Consider the following 17,849-nt stretch of genomic DNA (forward strand, 5'->3'; position numbering starts at 1 on the left):
GCGCCTCCCGCTCCCAGGGTGGAGGCGGGAGTTGCGGCGCCCCTCCCCCTGAGTAGGCGTGGCCTCGAGAGAAGGGGCGTGGCCATACCCATATTTGGCCTTATATGGGCAGCCACGTCATAGGACGCGCACTCATTCACATAAAACGCCGCGCGGCTGGCGGAATCCCCGGCTTGTGGGGGGGAGGACAGCGAGTGGTTCAGGCTGGGTGCCGAGCGGAGCGTGCGGGGCGGGGAGCAGCAGCGGAGCGGCTCTCACCGGCGCTGGGTTCCGTCGGCCGGCCGCAGCCCCGCGAGTGGCCCTCCTCCCGTACCTCGCCCGCCGGCACCCTGGCCGTGGGCACTTGCGGAGCGCTTGGCGCGGGGCCGCTGGGCAGCGGCGGCGGCGGCATGAAGGTCACGTCGCTCAACGGACGCCAGCTGCGCAAGATGCTCCGCAAGGAGGCGGCGCGCTGCGTGGTGCTCGACTGCCGGCCTTACCTGGCGTTCGCCGCCTCGAGCGTGCGCGGCTCCCTCAACGTCAACCTCAACTCGGTGGTGCTGCGGCGGGCCCGGGGCGGCGCGGTGTCGGCGCGCTACGTGCTGCCCGACGAGGCGGCGCGCGCGCGGCTGCTGCAGGAGGGCGGCGGCGGCGTGGCGGCCGTGGTGGTGCTGGACCAGGGCAGCCGCCACTGGCAGAAGCTTCGCGAAGAGAGCGCCGCGCGCGTGGTGCTCACCTCGCTGCTGGCCTGCCTGCCGGCCGGCCCGCGGGTCTACTTCCTCAAAGGTGAGCGCCCCGGGGCCCACTCGGGGTCCCCTCGGTGCGCGGGCGGGGCGTCCGCCTGCATGCCGCGCCCCCACCCCCCTCGCCCGCGTTCCTCGAAAGCATCCCGCGGTCCGGGCGCCCGCCGGGCTGCGCTCGCCCCGGGGGTGCTGTTTCCTAGTTCGGGGGGGCCGTGGGTCGTCCCCCGGCGGCGTGGACGCCGTGTGCGCACCCGGGGGCAGGGCTCGGAGCTTTCCGTGGAGGTGTCGGCCGGGGCCGGACTGGGCTCCCCGCTCCCCCGCCTCGGCCCCCGCCCGCCCCGGGGAGGAGGGCGCCCGGCGCCCTTCTTCTTTCGCGCTTAAACAATGACAGCACTGGCAGGCCGAGTCTTCACCTGCCCCTCTTACCCTCCTGACCCCGGCGGGGCCCTCCTCTCCCTTGCCATTGTCTTTGATCGCTTCTTAACACTCATTCTCCCGGCCTCCTAGACCTTTCTCAAGCCCAGTTTGGAGCTGACAGACTGCCCGCCCCTCCCCGAGCCAGGATTATCTCTCCGGACTGGTCCTGAGCTGCCTGCCCTCCCCCCACCCCGGCGGGGGCGCGGGGGGGGGGGGGGAAGGGGCTACGGGCCAGCCTGCCAGCATCTGGGAAAGTCAGGGGCCGTGTGGGGTGGAGACGGTTCCCTGGCCTTAGATTTGAAGCCTCCTGGTTCATTCACCTGCTGGGGACATAACTGTGGTTTCCGGTGCGGGTGGGCGATCACTGAAACTTCTAAAGAGCATTGATTTCTGGGTCGCTTCCCGTGGGTGACTGCCTTGGTCACCTCAAATGTATGGTGCAGAGATGAGAGTTGAACCCAGGTTAGACCCAAGGTATTGCCATCCCCATTATCTGGGGTTATGATGCTGATGTGGTTCGGACCTCAGGGACAGTGAGCTGAGAGAGTTGAGATCCTAAAACTCGGGGAATGTCAAACACTCAAGGCCTGGAGAACTCCCGAGGTTTGTAGGCAGCTCCTCACCTATTAGCACCTCTTGCCCACTGTTCTTGTTGATCCCTTTGGGGAGATAACGGAGATGGATGATCAGCTTCTCTATAGCCCCCCCCCCCCGCCCCCCCCCCAGGGAGGATGGCCTCCTAGCTCTATGCAGAGCTTTTTTTTCTCTTCCTGGAGTGTTTTTTATCAGCTCTACTTAGCCAGGCATACAGGAAAAGCTTCTGCCTCCCCAGCTTTCAGGAAACCCTCCTAACCCTGCCTTTGCTTCCCCACCCCAGGGTTATGAGGACACAGGAAGTAGGCAGTTTTGGAAGCTAAGGAAAATTATGTTTTAGATGGTTTGGATTTTATTTCCATTTTTTTTAATTTGGGGGTGGTTAATGTGTGCATATGTATGTGTTGGTAATGGGAGCTGAATTCAGAGACTTGAATGGAAATTTTTATCTAGATGAAATGATACACATACAGATGAAACTTTGAATAGCACAAAAACTGTATAGGTGTTGTGTTGTATGTGTGTTGCTGTGGAAATTGAGATCTGGGAGGGCCTCAGTGCTGTCCCAGGTTCCACAGTACCACTGTATCACTTGAACCCACTTCCACTTTTGGCAGCTTCTTTCTTCCTCCTTCCTCTTCCTCCCTCCTCTTTTTTCTTCCTTCTTTCTTCCTTCCTTCCTCCTTCCTCTCTTTCTTTCTCCTTTTCTTTCTTGTCCTTCTTTGAAAAATATGTATCGCACACATCCTACCACCTATTTCTGCTTCCCAGAGACAGCCACTATTTTATGGGCATTTTAGATAATTCCCCTCAGGTATCTCTAAATAATAAGCTGGTTATATTTATTTCCTGCTTTGGTCTGTCTTACCACTTAGATCTTGAGTTCTCACCCACATCAGAATGCACATGTGAATTCCTCTTGTGAAAACTCTCCAGATTCCCTTGCTTGTTGAAATACTATGCAAGAGGAGAAATAGCCTTGTCTACATGTTCTGGTGTGTAGACCATCTGATCATGAGGATTTCCAGGTCATAAGTTCTGTGCGAAAGAATAAAAGAAAAATATTTCTGTGCATTTGAAATTTTAGTAGGAATTGCTACATTTATAATAACACTATTACTTTTCAAAGTGTTGTCAGAGGAAAATTCCTTTCTCTCCTTACCTAACTCATATCCTTACTGAAATTAGTAAGAGCTCAGATTATAACTTGGTGTCCTTCTGATCTTGAAACGATGCCTTTTATACTTCCCATAGTCTCTTCTCCTAGACAGAGATCCACTAAAGTGAGATGATGGAGACTCTAGTTGCATGGACCTTGCTTATTTGTGTAGTGCCAGGATATCACCTCTGTTTCCCTGCCAGTGCAGTGATTGAAAACAGACTTGCTGTAGGTTGAAGTGACTGTAAGAATTGCCATGGCTTGCAATGAGTGAGGCATCAAAGAAGAATGTTCTGTCTCCACACCTCTGATGGGAGTGGGTGGAAGACCGAGCCCATCTAATCTCCTGACCCCAATTTGAAGAGGCAGGGCCCTGTTTATCAGTCCCTCCACTATAAGGAGATTCTTTGTCTGCCTGCCTTGTTTTGTCAACAGGCAGGCTGGAGGGATCTAGCCCACACAGGCACCACCTTCTGCCCTCCTGACAGCCAGCTCTTAAGTGGTCTATTTAAAGCCAAGAGATGAGGTGGCCTAAAGGCTTCTTGCAAACCTAATCCTAGGTTTGCCACCCCAAATCAGTCATTTTAGCTCCTTCTACCCAAAATATGGCCTATGCACAGAACACAATCAGTTGCTTTACTAAGGACACCTCCAAGGATTTGTGGATCAGTGTGAGTTTAGCATTCTCTGCCTCCTAGAAGGAAGGAGACTGGGGGACTGGGAGGGGTGGGTAAGCTAATCCATCAACATCTCCACCTCTACCACCCTCCTTCCATCTTCTGGCCAGGCCCCTTGTCATTATGTGGTCACTGTGGAGCTGTCTGTCAAAGTGACCACAGGGAGATTGGGTGTACTAAATGGGGGTGGGAGAGTGAGCCAGGGGAAGCAGTCACCGCGAGATGACTCATTCTAGGAATTGGCTGCAACCTCTGGGAGGGAGTTAGAGACGAAATCCATTAACCATTTCCTACTGCAGGTTTTTTGTTTGTTTTGTTTTTTCCCCCAGCACCAACACAGAGTGAAGGGAGGCTTTTTGGTCCCAAAACACGTGTTTAATTAATGATTTGACACCAAATGAATTTTGTAGTCTATTACTAGACAGAAGGGGGTTTTGTGGAACTCGCAGCAGAGGCCTCCTCTGCACACCCGTGGCCTTGTCAGGTTTTCACTTGGTTCTTCAACATTTTGTGTGATGGCTCTGAAAAGGCTTATCTACATAGGGATGAATTTCTGTGACTCTGTCATTTTTAAACTTCAGTGATCTGTCTGGAGAAGCTAAAATGTAATGGTCGGATTCTTCACCAGCACTGACTTGTCAGTGGGACATGGGAAGAGAGGGGTCAGGAGGGAAAGATAATAAGAAGTCAGAAAGGGTTGAGGTTCACAGGGGAAAGAGTCAGGGTTGGTTTTTGTTTTTGTTTTTTGTTGGGCCTGGGTACTGTCCCTCAGCTCTTCAGCTCAAGGCTAGCGCTCTACCACTTGGGCCACAGAGCCACTTCCAGCTTTTTCTGCTTACGTGGTGCTGAGGAATCGAACCCAGGGCCTCATGTATGCAAGGCAAGGATCCTACCACTGAGCCACCTTCCCAGCCAGAATCAGTTTTATAGAGACTAAGAAATTCGAGATCCTCATTCTTCCCATGTGGTGGAAAAGTTAATTAACTCTATTGATGACTCTAAGTTAGTGCACAGGAGGGACTATCAGTAGTGGTTTTTTTAGTACCTTGGGAGTGGGAAAGGCCCAGGCATTTTAGTGCTCAAGAGTTGCAGGCCCATCCCCTTATCATTGTAGGGGTGCCATCTGTATGTAGTTCTGCTTTGTACATGGCCTAGGGAAGAGCCAATTCAGTGGTTTTGCGTAGCCACACCTTCATTTTAGATACTCAAGATAGAAAATAGCTTTTGTTTTCTGGCAGGGTTTGGTTAATACTTGCCACATGTCAGATAATTCCTTTCACAATGTGTTAACTTTGATAGACACATTAACAGTTAATCATTGCCTCTCTGAAGTGAAGAAGTGATGTGTGGGTGGGTGTGTGCATGTGTATAGAGCCCATTTCTATCCTCAAACTACTTGATGGTTTTGATTTTTTATGACTGGCTTCTATATTAGCTTAAGAGGTTTTTTTTCTTGAAAGCGTACTATATTACTGGCTAATGTCTTTTCTGACAACCTGTACAACCAATGGCTTCATCCATCTCATTTTTTGTTTACTTGCTTGTTCATTTTTTTCAGGAGGATATGAGACCTTCTACTCAGAATACCCTGAGTGTTGTGTAGATGTGAAACCCATCTCACAAGAGAAAATCGAGAGTGAGAGAACCCTCATCGGCCAGTGTGGAAAGCCAGTACTCAGCCTCAGCTACCGGCCAGCTTATGATCAGGTATGTGCTTTCTAGCTCTGCCTTCCCAGTGCTCTACCACCTGTCCCTGCTTACATTCACTCTATGTAGATCAGGGTGCTGGCATCGTCCTCTAGCTCAGAGGTTTGCCAACTTGAGTTCCATCCAAAAAGTAAACAGGCATCCTTCCAGATCACACGCCAAAAAGAGCCAGGAAGCCACAGGATGCTGGGCAGCTTCTGGGAAAAAAGGGGAAGTGAGTTAGAGTATTAGTGGATGGCTAGGGTGGTTCAGAGAAGCCCGGAAATACCGGATTAGGTTTCCCTGAAGAAGTGTCAGGCTGGGCACTGGTGGCTCACGCCGGTAATCCTAGCCACTCAGGAGGCTGAGATCTGAGGATTGAGGTTCAAAGCCAGCCCCAGCAGAAAAGTCCAATAAACTACCAGAAAACCAGAAGTGGTACTGACTCAAGTGGTAGAGCTCTTGTCTTGAGTTAAAGAGCTCAGGGACAGTGTCCAGGCCCAGAGTTCAAGCCCCACAACTGACACACACAAAAAGTCAGAGCTGCCTCTCAAGCTTTTGTGTTTTTGTAATTGTGAATATACCAGTTTCTACACACCCATCTGTACATGTCAAGGTATGTGTTGTTGGTATTTTTAACTGAAATGGATAGATGGAGAAGGGTGGGTGGGTGCTACAGAGAAGCCACTGTTTGAATGTCTAAGCAGGATCCTCTGTGGCTGGTTTTGGCTTTTCTTTTATTTTTTTTAACAGGGTCTCACTAGTAGTTAATCCAGGTAGGCCCTGAATTCATGATGTGCTTACCTCCCTTAGCCTTTTGAGTGCTGGGATTATAGGCGTAAACCACTCTGCCTGGCTTTCCCTGAGGGTTTCTGATGCCTAAAATTTTGTAAATACTGACACCAGAGGAGATCAAAAAGCATTAGAGGACTTTGTGGTTCTATAAATGTGTGGGTTTTTTCCCCCCTCTAAAAGTTGTGTTTTGTGACAACGCCTTAAAGGGCAGGGAATTGCTTGGCATGGAAGATAGGAAAAGACAGCTGAGAATCTGGAGCTGGTAGACACCAGAGCTCAGACCACCTTACCACTGCACCGAAGGTGGAGGAATCGTCATGTGTCATGGGATTACTATAGGTGGTCCTTTAGTGAGATGGGCCCTTTGTGAAGACTCCTACAACTTAGTGGCCCCAGGCTCAGAACCTCTTCTCCTATTTTCCTGCTCTGGTTCTTCTCAGGACCTCCTCTTTTCCACATGCCCACTGGCTTGGGCACCTGACTTGGGGGAGCTTTTCAGACTCCTCCCCCACCTCCCAAACCAAGCACACAGCCTAAGGCAAACCTTCCAGCCTTTAACTTAGGCAGAGCTCCATCTCAGGACAGACTTCCAAGAAATCCTGATGGCCTTGTCCTGAATAGGATCCTTAGTCAGGAAGCCTAGTTAGCCTGGCTGGGTCCCAGGGTTGTGATTGTGTTTGTTTTCATGAAGAACCTCATCTTGTAGGGTGAGCTCTTGGCCTTTGAATTAGGGGGATCAGGCAGAGCTTGAGGTCTGTGTTTATTTGGGTTGTGCTTTGCCCATTTCTCAGAAAGTGAAAGAGAAATAAGAATTGATGGGGGTTGCGAAAGCACAGCAGACTTTGTCCAAGCAAGGGAGGGTGGGGAACCCAGTGCATCTTCAAGACTCACTGGGGAATCCCTGAGTGCTACTTCTTAGAAATGCTTCAGTGTTTTTAGAAACCCTTTGTGGTTTCTGAAGGTCATTGGTGTCTTCCTCTTGAGTCTAGAGAAGATTTAGAAACAGAAAGAAATATGCCAATTAAAGTGGCTCATGCCTATAACCTTAGCTGCTCAGGAGGCAGAGATTAGGAGGATTGAGGTTCAAGGACAGCCTGCGTAAAAAGTGAGCCCTTGGGGCTGGAGGTATGGCTCAGATGGTAGGGTTATGCCTGCCAACAAGTATAAAGTGTGTTCAAGTTGGGAGTCTCATCTTAGAAGGGAAAAGAAAAAAAAGAGAGACTCCATCTTTGTTGGTGGTGGTGGTTGTGATGGTGGTCGTCGTCGTCATGGGGCTTGAACTCTGGGCCTGGGCGCTGTCCCTCAGCTCTTGAGCCCAAGGCAAGCGCTCTACCACTTGAGCCACAGCACCACTTCCAGTTTTATGGTGTTTTCCTGCCTGGGCTGGCTTTGAACTGGGATCCTCAGATATCAGCCTCTTGAGTAGCTAGGATTATAGGCATGAGCCATGGCTGAGACCCCCATCTTAAATAAGCACAATGAGGCAAACTGTAATGTCAGCTATGGGAGGCATAGGACAATTGCCATCTGTTAGGAGGCTAGCCCCAGCCCAAAACTCAAACCTATGTAAAAAATAACTAGGGGGAATTAAAAAAGGATGGAGCTCTGGCTCATGTGGTATAGCACCTGCTTAGCAAGCTCAGGGCCCTGAGTTCAAACACCAATATTGCCAAAATAAGAAAGGGAAGAAATTTAGTTTCAGGAATATGTTGGACCAAGCTCTAGGGGAAGTTGGATGGGGTCCCAGGCCTGATATGTCAGCCTTTTCCAGGCATACAGGAAAGGGAGAGATCTTAGTGCATGTGCTAGCTGCCTCCTTGAGGTGGGTCTATTTATGCTCATTGGTATAGACCCAGAGCTGGTCAATGGGTAAGTAAAACTGCACTTGGGTCTCTTGGGTCTCTGGAGGACTCTACCACCACTGGTGTTTTCCTCCTTGCTAACCAGAGGGGAGCTGAGCCAGAGCATAGAACTGCTGGGATTAACTGAATCCTTATTTGCCCTGTGTCCTCTCCAGCGTGAGAGGAGGAGCTGTGTTCTATATTGATCTAGTCCTCACCTCGAATGAAAATGGCAGCTTCATAACATGCCAGGTTTTACTGCATCCATTATCCCATTTCTGTCTTACCAATTATCCTGAGAGGATAATGATTGATATTATCTACACTTTACAGATGAAGGTTCAGGGGTCAGAGAAGCTAGCTGCTCAAGGTCATGTCGGTGAGGGGCAGGTCTGGGACTGCACACAGCACTGGGTGGGGTGCTCCATGTGGGTACAAAGGCCTAGCCTCTAGAGAAAGAGGACAATTGTTCCTTCCTGTCTTCACCTAAATACTGGATTTCACATGCAGACCATTTTGAAATAGATTCAGGAGTCCTTGCTGCTCATGCTGAGTGGTCAGTCCCAGTTCTACCACTGACTAGCTCTGACACAGGCAAGTTAATTAAGCCCATCTGAGCCTCAATTTACCCATTTGTAAAATGGAAAAGTTGTCTGCCTTATACATTTTTGAAATTAGTACCATACAAGAATCTTTAAAGTGTTATACCCTTAGCCATAGCCACTGTAGCTGCTACTAAAAATACCAGTGGTAAGCCGGGCGCTGGTGGCTCATACCTGTAATCCTAGCTACTCAGGAGGCTGAGATCTGAGGATCCCGGTTCAAAGCCAGCCTGGGCAGGAGAGACCGTGAGACTCCTATCTCTAATAAACCACCAGAAAACCGGAAATGGCTCTGTAGCTCAAGTGGTAGAGCACTCGCCTTGAGCTGAAGAGCTCAGGGACAGCGCCCAGGCCCAGAGTTCAAACCCCACGACCGACAAAAATAAATAAATAAATAAATAAATAAAATAAAAAAATAAAAATACCAGTGGTTATTATTATTAACCATATATAAAATCCTCTGTAACTTTGTGTGTATCTGTGTGTTCGCGTGCACGCGCGAACAGATACTGAGCTCTTGGATCTTTTGCTCAGGGCTGATACTCTGACCACTTGAGCTACACCTATGCTTCCTGCTTTTTGTTTATTAATCCTCAGATCTCAACCTCCTGAGTAGCTAGGACTAAAGGTGTGAGCCACTGGCACCCTTGGTAGTTTCTAAGACACCAAACTGGCTTCTGTTTAAACACTAGACATCCCCCAAAGAGAAAAGGTAAACAGCAAGCTCTGGGTAAACAGAATCCCCTTCGCAGTCTCTGGTCCCTTTCTGTGTTGTGTATCTTGGTTTCCATCCCACTTTTATTCTAGAACAGGAAATGGGTATTATGGGAAAGGCTCCCAAAGACTCAGCCACTGCCCAACTCCTCCCCTGCACACAATGTTTCTCTCTGAATCTCCAGGGACTCCACTGGCTTTTTCTTGTCACCTTTGAATCCTGTGAATCCAGATTTCTAGAGGCAAACTGGCTTCTTTTCCATTTCACCTGGAGTAGATGGGCTCTGGTGTTCCCTCTAAACCAGAAGCGGTGGGCGTGGGCGATGACATAAGCCTTTCTCTCCAGCACCAGTGCTGTGTGTGAAGGTCAGGGGCTGGGAAGCCCCTCTGCTTGTGATCTAACTTCTTTTTTAGACTTTTGGCTTTTTTTAGATTCTGAGCAGGTAGTGGTTATCTAGTTCTTACTTTTTTGAGGAGTGGGGATGGTGACACATTTTATCATCTCTAAAATCTAGATTATTTTCGTCTCAACAGTGTCTTGGGGTTGAGGAAATAACACTATATAAAATGTCCAGGTTGGGACCAGTGTAGTGACTCAATGCTTATAACTCAAGTCACTTGAGAGGCAAGAACCAGGAACACAACAGTTTAAGGCTAGCCTGGGCAAAAAATAAGACAGTCTCAACTCAATAGCGGAGCACAGTGGAGTGCACCTGTCATCCCATTATGGTAAAAGAGCAATTACGATAGTCATTGTCCAGTAAGCACAAAGCCCTGAGTTCAAATCCTAGTACTACAAAAACAAAAACCAGTTTATAAAGAAGGGCGCTCACCTTTTCAAACCCTTTTCCATTTTATCTGTGGAGAAACTGAGGCTCTCCCAAGAGTCAGGGGTCACTTCTCATGGCAGCTTGAATGTGAGTGCTGGCCTTTCTTTCCTCCTGTCACGTCACATCACAGCACACCACTTCTCATGCTGGTTAGCACAGGAAGGCAAAGGGTACTTCCTGCCTCCTCAGTAAATTCCAAAAACAAGAAACAAATAAACAAACAAACTCTGGGCCATGTGGGTTTTGCTGTCACCGACTCACAAGGCAGTCACATAGGATAGAGTGCCAGGATGAAGGTGCCACCCACTCAGGGCTAAACCACCCTGCCTCTCAACTGTCTGTACTTGGAAACCAGGAAGGGAACCTCCTCCCTTAAGAAACAAATAGGTCAGACTTTGTTTTCTTGTGGGTTTTTTTTGGGGGGGGAGGGGGTCCGGTCATGGGGCCTGAACTCTGGGCCTGGGCGCTGTCCCTCAGCTCTCCAGCTCAAGGCAAGCGCTCTACCACTTGAACCACAGCGCCACTTCTGGCTTTTTTTCTTTTTGCTTATGTGGTGCTGAGGAATCGAACCCAGGGCCTCATGCATGCATGCAAGGCAAGCGCTCTACCACTGAGCCACCTTCCCAGCCCCCAGACTTTGTTTTTGAGGGGTAAGAGGGAGGGGGGGCAGAGAGGGTAGGATTGAATTCAGGGCCTTACACTTGCTAGGCACTCTACCACTTGAGCAGCCATGTCTCCAGACACCTTATGCCCTGGTTGACCTGGGCTACAAATCCTCCTACTTGTGTTTCCCCATGTCACTGGCATGACTGGCATGTGCTAACTTCACCCAACCATGTTGCTTCCCCCACAGCTGGGGTTACAGGCAGGTACCCAGCCATTGGTTGAGATGAAGTCTCAAGAACCTTTATGCCAAGGCTGATCTTGGAACCACAATTCATGGATTTCCCTCTCCCTTGTAGCTAAGATCACAGGCTTGAGCCGCCTGGCTAATCTTGGTTGGTTTTTTTCTTTTTGCTTCTCACAAATGAACCAGCTCATCCAATATTTCCTGGGTGTTCTTTGTCTCTTTCCAGGGTGGCCCTGTTGAAATCCTTCCCTTCCTCTATCTTGGAAGTGCCTACCATGCATCCAAGTGCGAGTTCCTCGCCAACCTGCATATCACAGCCCTGCTGAATGTCTCCCGCCGGACCTCCGAGGCCTGCACAACCCACCTACACTACAAATGGATCCCTGTGGAAGACAGTCACACAGCTGACATTAGCTCTCATTTTCAAGAAGCAATAGACTTCATTGGTAGGTTCAGCCATCCCCTCTCTGAAACCCTTGTAGTTTGCATTCTGCTCTTTGAGGGTCCTGATGGGGCCTATATCTCAGAAAGAAGTGTCTTGCCTATGCACCCACCCAGCATTGGGGCCAAGAACACACACAGCTACCAGAAAGGCAAAGGGGAGGGCTTGCTATTAATAGGAGCTTTAATTTGCAAGAGAAATGAATTAATATAATTTTATGGCAATACTCACTGGCGCTCTTGTTGTTGTTTCTAACTGGGCGGGAGCAGAGTGTCCATGCGTAATGCTCCACATGAGGAAAGCAGGGGGAAGAACTTCTTAGCTGTGCTTCTACGTAGGTTGGGATATTTTTAAAAGCACACAGAAGGATCGAGGGAGCACTACTTACGCACGGGGCCTCGAGGGCCCCAGCACTTTCCACAGTTCTGGCAAACGGCTTTGGAGGCAATTTGTTTTGCATTTTCAGCTAATTTTGGATTGAAGATAGCACTTGACTCAAGCTCTATGCTTTGTGCACAGAAAATTTGGCATCTTTTGTATCCCAGCTGCCCTCCTGGGAAGCAGTTATCGTTTACTCCATATTCAAGCCTGAAAACTGAGGCTTTGGCCTCTGGAGCCCTCTGCCTGAACAGACTTTGGCCTTGGGGTTTCCAGACACAAAAGGCTGCCTGGATTGTCCCCCCATACTTCCTACATCCCTCTCCCTGGGGGACTGCCCTGTTTTTTGTTTTCTTGTTCTTTTTTGTTGTTGTTGTTTAGTCATAGGCTTGAACTCTGGGCCTGAACGCTGTCCCTCAGCTCTTCAGCCTCAAGACTAGGGCTCTACCACTTGAGCCACCATGCCACTTCTGGTTTTCTAAGTAGTTTATTGGAGATAAGAGTCTCATGGCCTCTTTCCTGCCCAGGCTGACTTTGAACCGTGGTCCTCAGATCTCAGCCTCCTGAGTAGCTAGGATTATAGATGTGAGCCACCAGGTGCCTGGCTTACTGCTCTGGTTTTTATCTTTTTGTTTCAATGGTAAATTCCACCCGTTTCCTGAGGCCTTCTTTCTCCTCTCTCTCTCTCTCTCTCTCTCTCTCTCTCTCTCTCTCTCTCTCTCTCTCTCTCTCTCTCTCTCTCTCTCTCTCTCTCTCTCTCTCTTCCTTTTTTTCTTTTTACAGTCAGTTGTAGAACTCGAGCTCAGGGCTTGAGCCTGAGCTCTTTTTGCTCAAGGTTAGTACTCTACCACTTTGAGCCACAGTACCACTTCTAGTTTTTGGTGGTTAATTAGTGATAAGAGTCTCATGGACTTTTCTGCCTGGGCTGGCTTTGAACTAGGATCCTCAGATCTCAGCCTCCCCAATAGCTAGGATGACAGGTGTGAGACATCAGCCCCTGGCCTTCTTTCTCTTTAACAAGCCTAATTGTTAGAAATAAGATTACTTTTCTGTCTTGTTGCAAGAGAAGTTGGAGGGGGAAGGCAGGTGGAAGGCACAGTGATAATTACTTAGTGCAGGAAGCAATTACAAAATCCCCTTCACCACACATAATTTCTGCTCCACAGGAAACTCTTACAAACTCACCAGAGGCAAAAGACTGAGCCTATCCTGGTCCCTTGAACCTCTGTGTTGATCCCCCTGGCACCTGAGTGCAGGCAAAATGATGGGTTCTGGGTGGGAACCTTGGCTTGTTCTCCCTGTGCCTGGGAAGGCCCTGCCCTTCTTCTCAACCTGTTATTTAATTACCTAGATAGCAGCTGAGTCAAGTCATGAAACCCACCCCCATCCAGCTCTCCCATCCTGTGTGTATTTTGTGTATTTTGTGTCTGTCGTGTTTGTGTACACCACCACACAAAAACCTACAGTAATTGGGGGCTAGGAATGTGGCTTAGTAGTGGAGTGCTTGCCTAACATGCATGAAGCCCTGCGTTCATTTCCTCAGTACCACATGAAAACACAAAAAGCTGGAGTGGCGCTGTGGCTCAAGTGGTAGAGTGCTAGGCTTGAGCAAAAGAAGCTCAGGGACAGTGCCCAGGCCCTGAGTTCAAGCCCCAGGACTGGCAAAAACAAACACAAAACCCTACAGTATTTTGAAAGCAGGGGAGACTTCTTCCGTGTCTTGCCCTGCTGATGGAAGGAGGGACTGGACTTCCTCAGTGGCCTTGTGCTGAGCCCTCCTGCTGGAAGAAGGTACTGTGGGAGGCAGCCCCTGAGGTGTAGGGAAGGTTCCAGAAACTGCATTCTAGATCTTTCTCATTCTTGGATGTGACTGGACCTGCTAAACCCTGGAAGCCAGCAGGGGAGCCAGGGAAAACTAGTCACAGTGAATTCTATGATCCTAGGAACTTGTGTCTCCCCCTTTGAACTAGTTCATGGGAGCTTTTGTTGTAGGTTTAATTTTTTTTCTTTTGAATTGATAGACTCAGCACCTCTAGCCAGCTGTCCTGGCTGTCCTTTGAGGGTTTTATATATATATATATATATATATATATATAATAGTATCATACTATTCTCTACATTTATTTTTTTATTTTTATTTTTTATTTTTTGTTGGTCATGGGGCTTGAACTCTGGGCCTGGGCGCTGTCCCTCAGCTTTTCAGCTCAAGGCGAGTGCTCTATCGCTTGAGCCACAGCAGTAGCCACACCTTTGAGGGTTTTTCTTGTTTAGCGTTTCTCCCTGACCCCTCAGAAATACTATGTTTTAGATATTGCAAATTCATCTGCAGACTTCTTGAATATGGGACTGGTGGGATTAAGAGGATTGACTTTTCCCTCCCTTACCACTTGTTCTTTCCTTTTGCATCCTGTGGCCTTACATAGTATTGGTTACATCTAACTCTTCTGTAAGATACAGACCTTGTGGTTTTGATTTGATAATGTGCTCACCTTTATCTATTCCCATTTTTAGCAGTGTAGTTCTGTTTGGCTGGGCCTGTATAGCAGGAAAGGAGGGGCCCTCTTCTGTCACTGAGCTCAAGTGCTAGCTGATGATAGTTTTATAGCATTGCCTCCCATTTCTTGAGCAAGCTGGCTGGAGTTTGCAAAAGCCATTTATATACTTCATCTAGTAAGCGTCACTTAGCAGGGTTATAATTAGTGGCCCTGCAGTATTTTATTGAGAACCCTGGGCACTAAGCCAAACATCCTTCCATGGCATAGTCACAAGAGTGCCCAGGATGGTGAATAAGTCATTATTATTAATCCAATAGAAGCCAGGCACGGTGGCTCATGCCTATAATCCTAGCTTCTCAGGAGGCTGAGATCTGAGAATTCTGGTTTGAAGCCAGAAGGCCAGGATTCTTTATCTCCAATCAACCAGCAAAAAGCCAAAAATGGAGCTCTGTGACTCCCGTAGTAGAGTCCATCCTTGAGTGAAAAAGCTAAGGAATACCACCCAGACCCTGAGTTCAAGCTGCAGTACCAGCACAAGGAGGGAAAAACAAAATTCAACCTAGAGAGGCAAAAATTGCTTCTCCAGGTTAATCTTTAAGTCTGGGATGCTCCCAGAAAAATACGCATATCCACTAAAAACCTACATATGATTTCAAGGATTTTTACAATGTCCTTTTTGAACCCCATCAGTAGAACCCAAGTTAAAACGACATCCCAGAGTCTCCTGCAGGTCTAGTGCCTCTGGTGGCAGAAGCTGCAAGTGACCTGAAGAACTAAGGCACATCTGTAAGAATTAAAAGGTCCTATACGAGGGCAAACATTAGTGGGACTCCACAGCTGTATCCTCACCAGTGAGGGTTAAAGACCAGCAGAAGTCTAGTGAACTTCCATGAACCTGGGAAAACTAGGTCACATCATTGTTGAATTTTTTATTCTAGTTCCAACTCATGTATTCTCCCCCCCTTCCCTGTCTCTTCTTTATTTTTCCCTTCCAGACTGTGTCCGGGAAAAGGGAGGCAAAGTCCTGGTCCACTGTGAGGCAGGAGTCTCGCGTTCCCCCACCATCTGCATGGCTTACCTCATGAAGACCAAGCAGCTCCGCCTGAAGGAAGCTTTCGATTACATGAAGCAGAGGAGGAGTGTGATCTCCCCTAACTTTGGCTTCATGGGCCAGCTCCTGCAGTACGAATCTGAGATCCTGCCTTCCACACCCAACCCCCAGCCCCCCTCCTGCCAGGGAGAGGCTGCAGGCTCCTCATTTAGAGACCATTTGCAGACACTGGGCCCTGACATGCAGGGTGCCTACTGCACATTCCCTACCTCAGTGCTGACATCTATGCCCCCGCACTCTGCCGTCACAGAGTTCCACAGGAGCCCGGCGGCCACAGCCACATCCTGCTGAGACTCAGGAAGGGATGGGTGCCAGCCCAGCCTCAAGAGAAACTGTGATTTTGTTTTTTAAAACTCATGGACATTTCATACCTGTGCAATACTGAAGACCTCTGTCGCACCGGCCCAGGGAGCTAGTGAAGGGGTCACCAGGCTTGCAAACAACTTCACACTGACCTCGAGGATGGGTTCTGGGGACTGAAGAAGGCCAAGCCATTAGGAGAGCACACTGTGCTGACTACTGTACTTCCAGACCCCTGCCCTCAGGCCTGCCCAGTCCTCACTTCAGAGTTGGCCTTTTCATTTCAAGCATAAGGCAATAAGTCCCTGCAGCGCTGTGGAAGCCAGAAGCTGCCGGTCAGGCCAGGAGAAAAGGCAGCCGGGAAGCCGATCCATTTTGAAGAAAGCACAATTTCCACCTTCTTTTGGAACTTTTCCAGTTTCTGTTTCTGTTTCTGTCGCTTCAGGGCCTAAGCTGGTCACCACTTAGAAAGGTCACCCTGTTGGGCATCTAGGCATGTGATGGACCGGCCCATTTGAGCCCTGGAATGGTTTTGGAGATTCTCTTATGGCTCTGATGGAGCCAGATGGTGGAAGGAGCTAGCCATTGACTGGGTTTCTGGGTTTCTTTTCTGCTGTGGGTTCCTCCCTGACCTTGGACTTTGGCATGACTTATTCATACTTGAACCTGTCTCCTCTCCCTCCTCACAGCAGTTCTGGTGTCATTTGAAAAGAGTTTCAAACCATAAGCCAAGAAAATGATCCTTTTGAGGAAGTGGCCATGAGGCCCACAGAAAGAGGACTCCTGCTGTGTTCTGAGTCGGTGGCACTGAAACCCATCACTCTCTCAGCCCGCTGTCCTGTGTGCTTGTCTCCCGTCTCCTGTGACACCTGTTCCCTCCCAGCCCTGGGGATTGTCATCAAGCTACTGACTTGGGGGATTTACAGATTTTGCAAAGTGGTACTGCTGATTTTCTTTCTGTAGGTTATTTCTCCAGGGGAAAAGGCAATAATTTCCTAAAACCCATGTGAATGTGAAAAAAAAAGCAGTATGTTATTGGTTGTTTTTTATAATGTAAAATAAAAATAGCAAAAGATGAAAGCATTCTTTGTGTTATTCGTGAACTGGGAAGGGAGGCACACCTTTGGGCAGATACCTGGTCTGTTCTACTGGGTTTTATTTCTAGTTGAACACAACTCAGCAATCAATTTTGGTTTTCTTTTTTCTTTTTTGGGAGGGGACTGGTACTGTTTAACTCAGGGCTTTATACTTGTAGGGAAGGCATTCTGCTTGAGACATACCTCCAGTCTTTTTGGTTTGTTTGTTTTTTTTAAGAAAGTCCTGTGACTGGGGCTTATATTCAGGGCCTAAGCACTGTCCCTTAGTTTTTTTTCTCAAGGATTGCTCTCTACCCCTTGAGCTTTTTTTTTTTTTTTTTTTTTTTTTTTTTTTTTTTTTTTTGTCTGTCGTGGGGGGCTTGAACTCTGGGCCTGGATGCTGTTCCTCAGCTCTTCAGTTCAAGGTAAGTGCTCTACCACTTGAGCCACAGCACTACTTCCAGTTTTCTGGTGCTTAACTGGAGATAAAGAGTCTCATGGACTTTCCTTCTGGGACTGGCTTTGAGCCACAATCCGCAGATCTCAGCCTCTTGAGTAGCTAGGATTACTCGCGTGGGCCACCAGTGTCCAGCTTCACTTCCTGCTTTTATCTGGTTAGGTGGAGATAAAGAATTTCATGGACTTTTGGGTTGGCTTTGAACTGTGATTCTCAGATCTCAGCCTTCTGAGTAGTTTGGGTTACAGGAAAGAGCTACCAACGCCCAGTTTGTCCTGTTATTTCTGAGATAGTGTCTCAATACCAAGCATTGCCTGGACTGCAAACCTATTTACTTAGCTCAAATAGTTGGGATGATAGGCAGGCCCAACCACAATCCAGCTTCTTTTGTAATGGGGTCTTGTGAACTTTTTGCTCAGGTTGGCCTTGAGTTGTTAAGTTCACAAATCTCTGCCTTCTCAGCCACCTGCATCAAGTTACAAATCACTGTTCTTATTTTCTTCCTTTAAGGAAAAAAGATCCTTTGTAAGCACCAGGTATTGAACTCAGGGCCTTGTACTTACTGAGCAAGCGCTCTATTGCTTAAGCACCTTTTTGCATTGGTTATCATCAAAGTAGAGTCTCCCCTTATTCATAAGTCAGATTGAGCTGTGATCCTTGAATTGTGCTTCCTGTTATCAGTGGGTATGACAGTTGTGCACCA

General features: G+C 48.5%; 1 protein-coding gene across 1 annotated transcript; it reads left to right on the forward strand.

Moving 5' to 3' along the window:
- Positions 1 to 209: 209 nt before the first annotated feature.
- Positions 210 to 16,693, forward strand: Dusp5 (dual specificity phosphatase 5). Its single transcript, XM_069987962.1, has 4 exons — positions 210 to 765; positions 5,128 to 5,276; positions 11,114 to 11,333; positions 15,198 to 16,693. Exons 1-4 carry the CDS (start codon positions 390 to 392, stop codon positions 15,602 to 15,604), a joined length of 1,152 nt encoding a protein of 383 aa, XP_069844063.1. The 5' UTR covers positions 210 to 389; the 3' UTR covers positions 15,605 to 16,693.
- The last annotated feature ends 1,156 nt before the right edge of the window (positions 16,694 to 17,849 follow it).

Source organism: Dipodomys merriami, unplaced genomic scaffold, assembly GCF_024711535.1.
Source record: "Dipodomys merriami isolate MVZ:Mamm:240054 unplaced genomic scaffold, mDipMer1.0.p SCAF_35, whole genome shotgun sequence".
In the NCBI taxonomy this organism is placed as follows: Eukaryota; Metazoa; Chordata; class Mammalia; order Rodentia; family Heteromyidae; genus Dipodomys; species Dipodomys merriami.

Bases quoted from the DNA above. Each gene is read 5' to 3' on its own strand.
- Dusp5 (XM_069987962.1), top strand. From the start codon at position 390: ATGAAGGTCACGTCGCTCAACGGACGCCAGCTGCGCAAGATGCTCCGC. The intron at 766-5,127 runs GTGAGCGCCCCG...CATTTTTTTCAG, and splicing joins GCGGGTCTACTTCCTCAAAG to GAGGATATGAGACCTTCTAC. The intron at 5,277-11,113 runs GTATGTGCTTTC...GTCTCTTTCCAG, and splicing joins ACCGGCCAGCTTATGATCAG to GGTGGCCCTGTTGAAATCCT.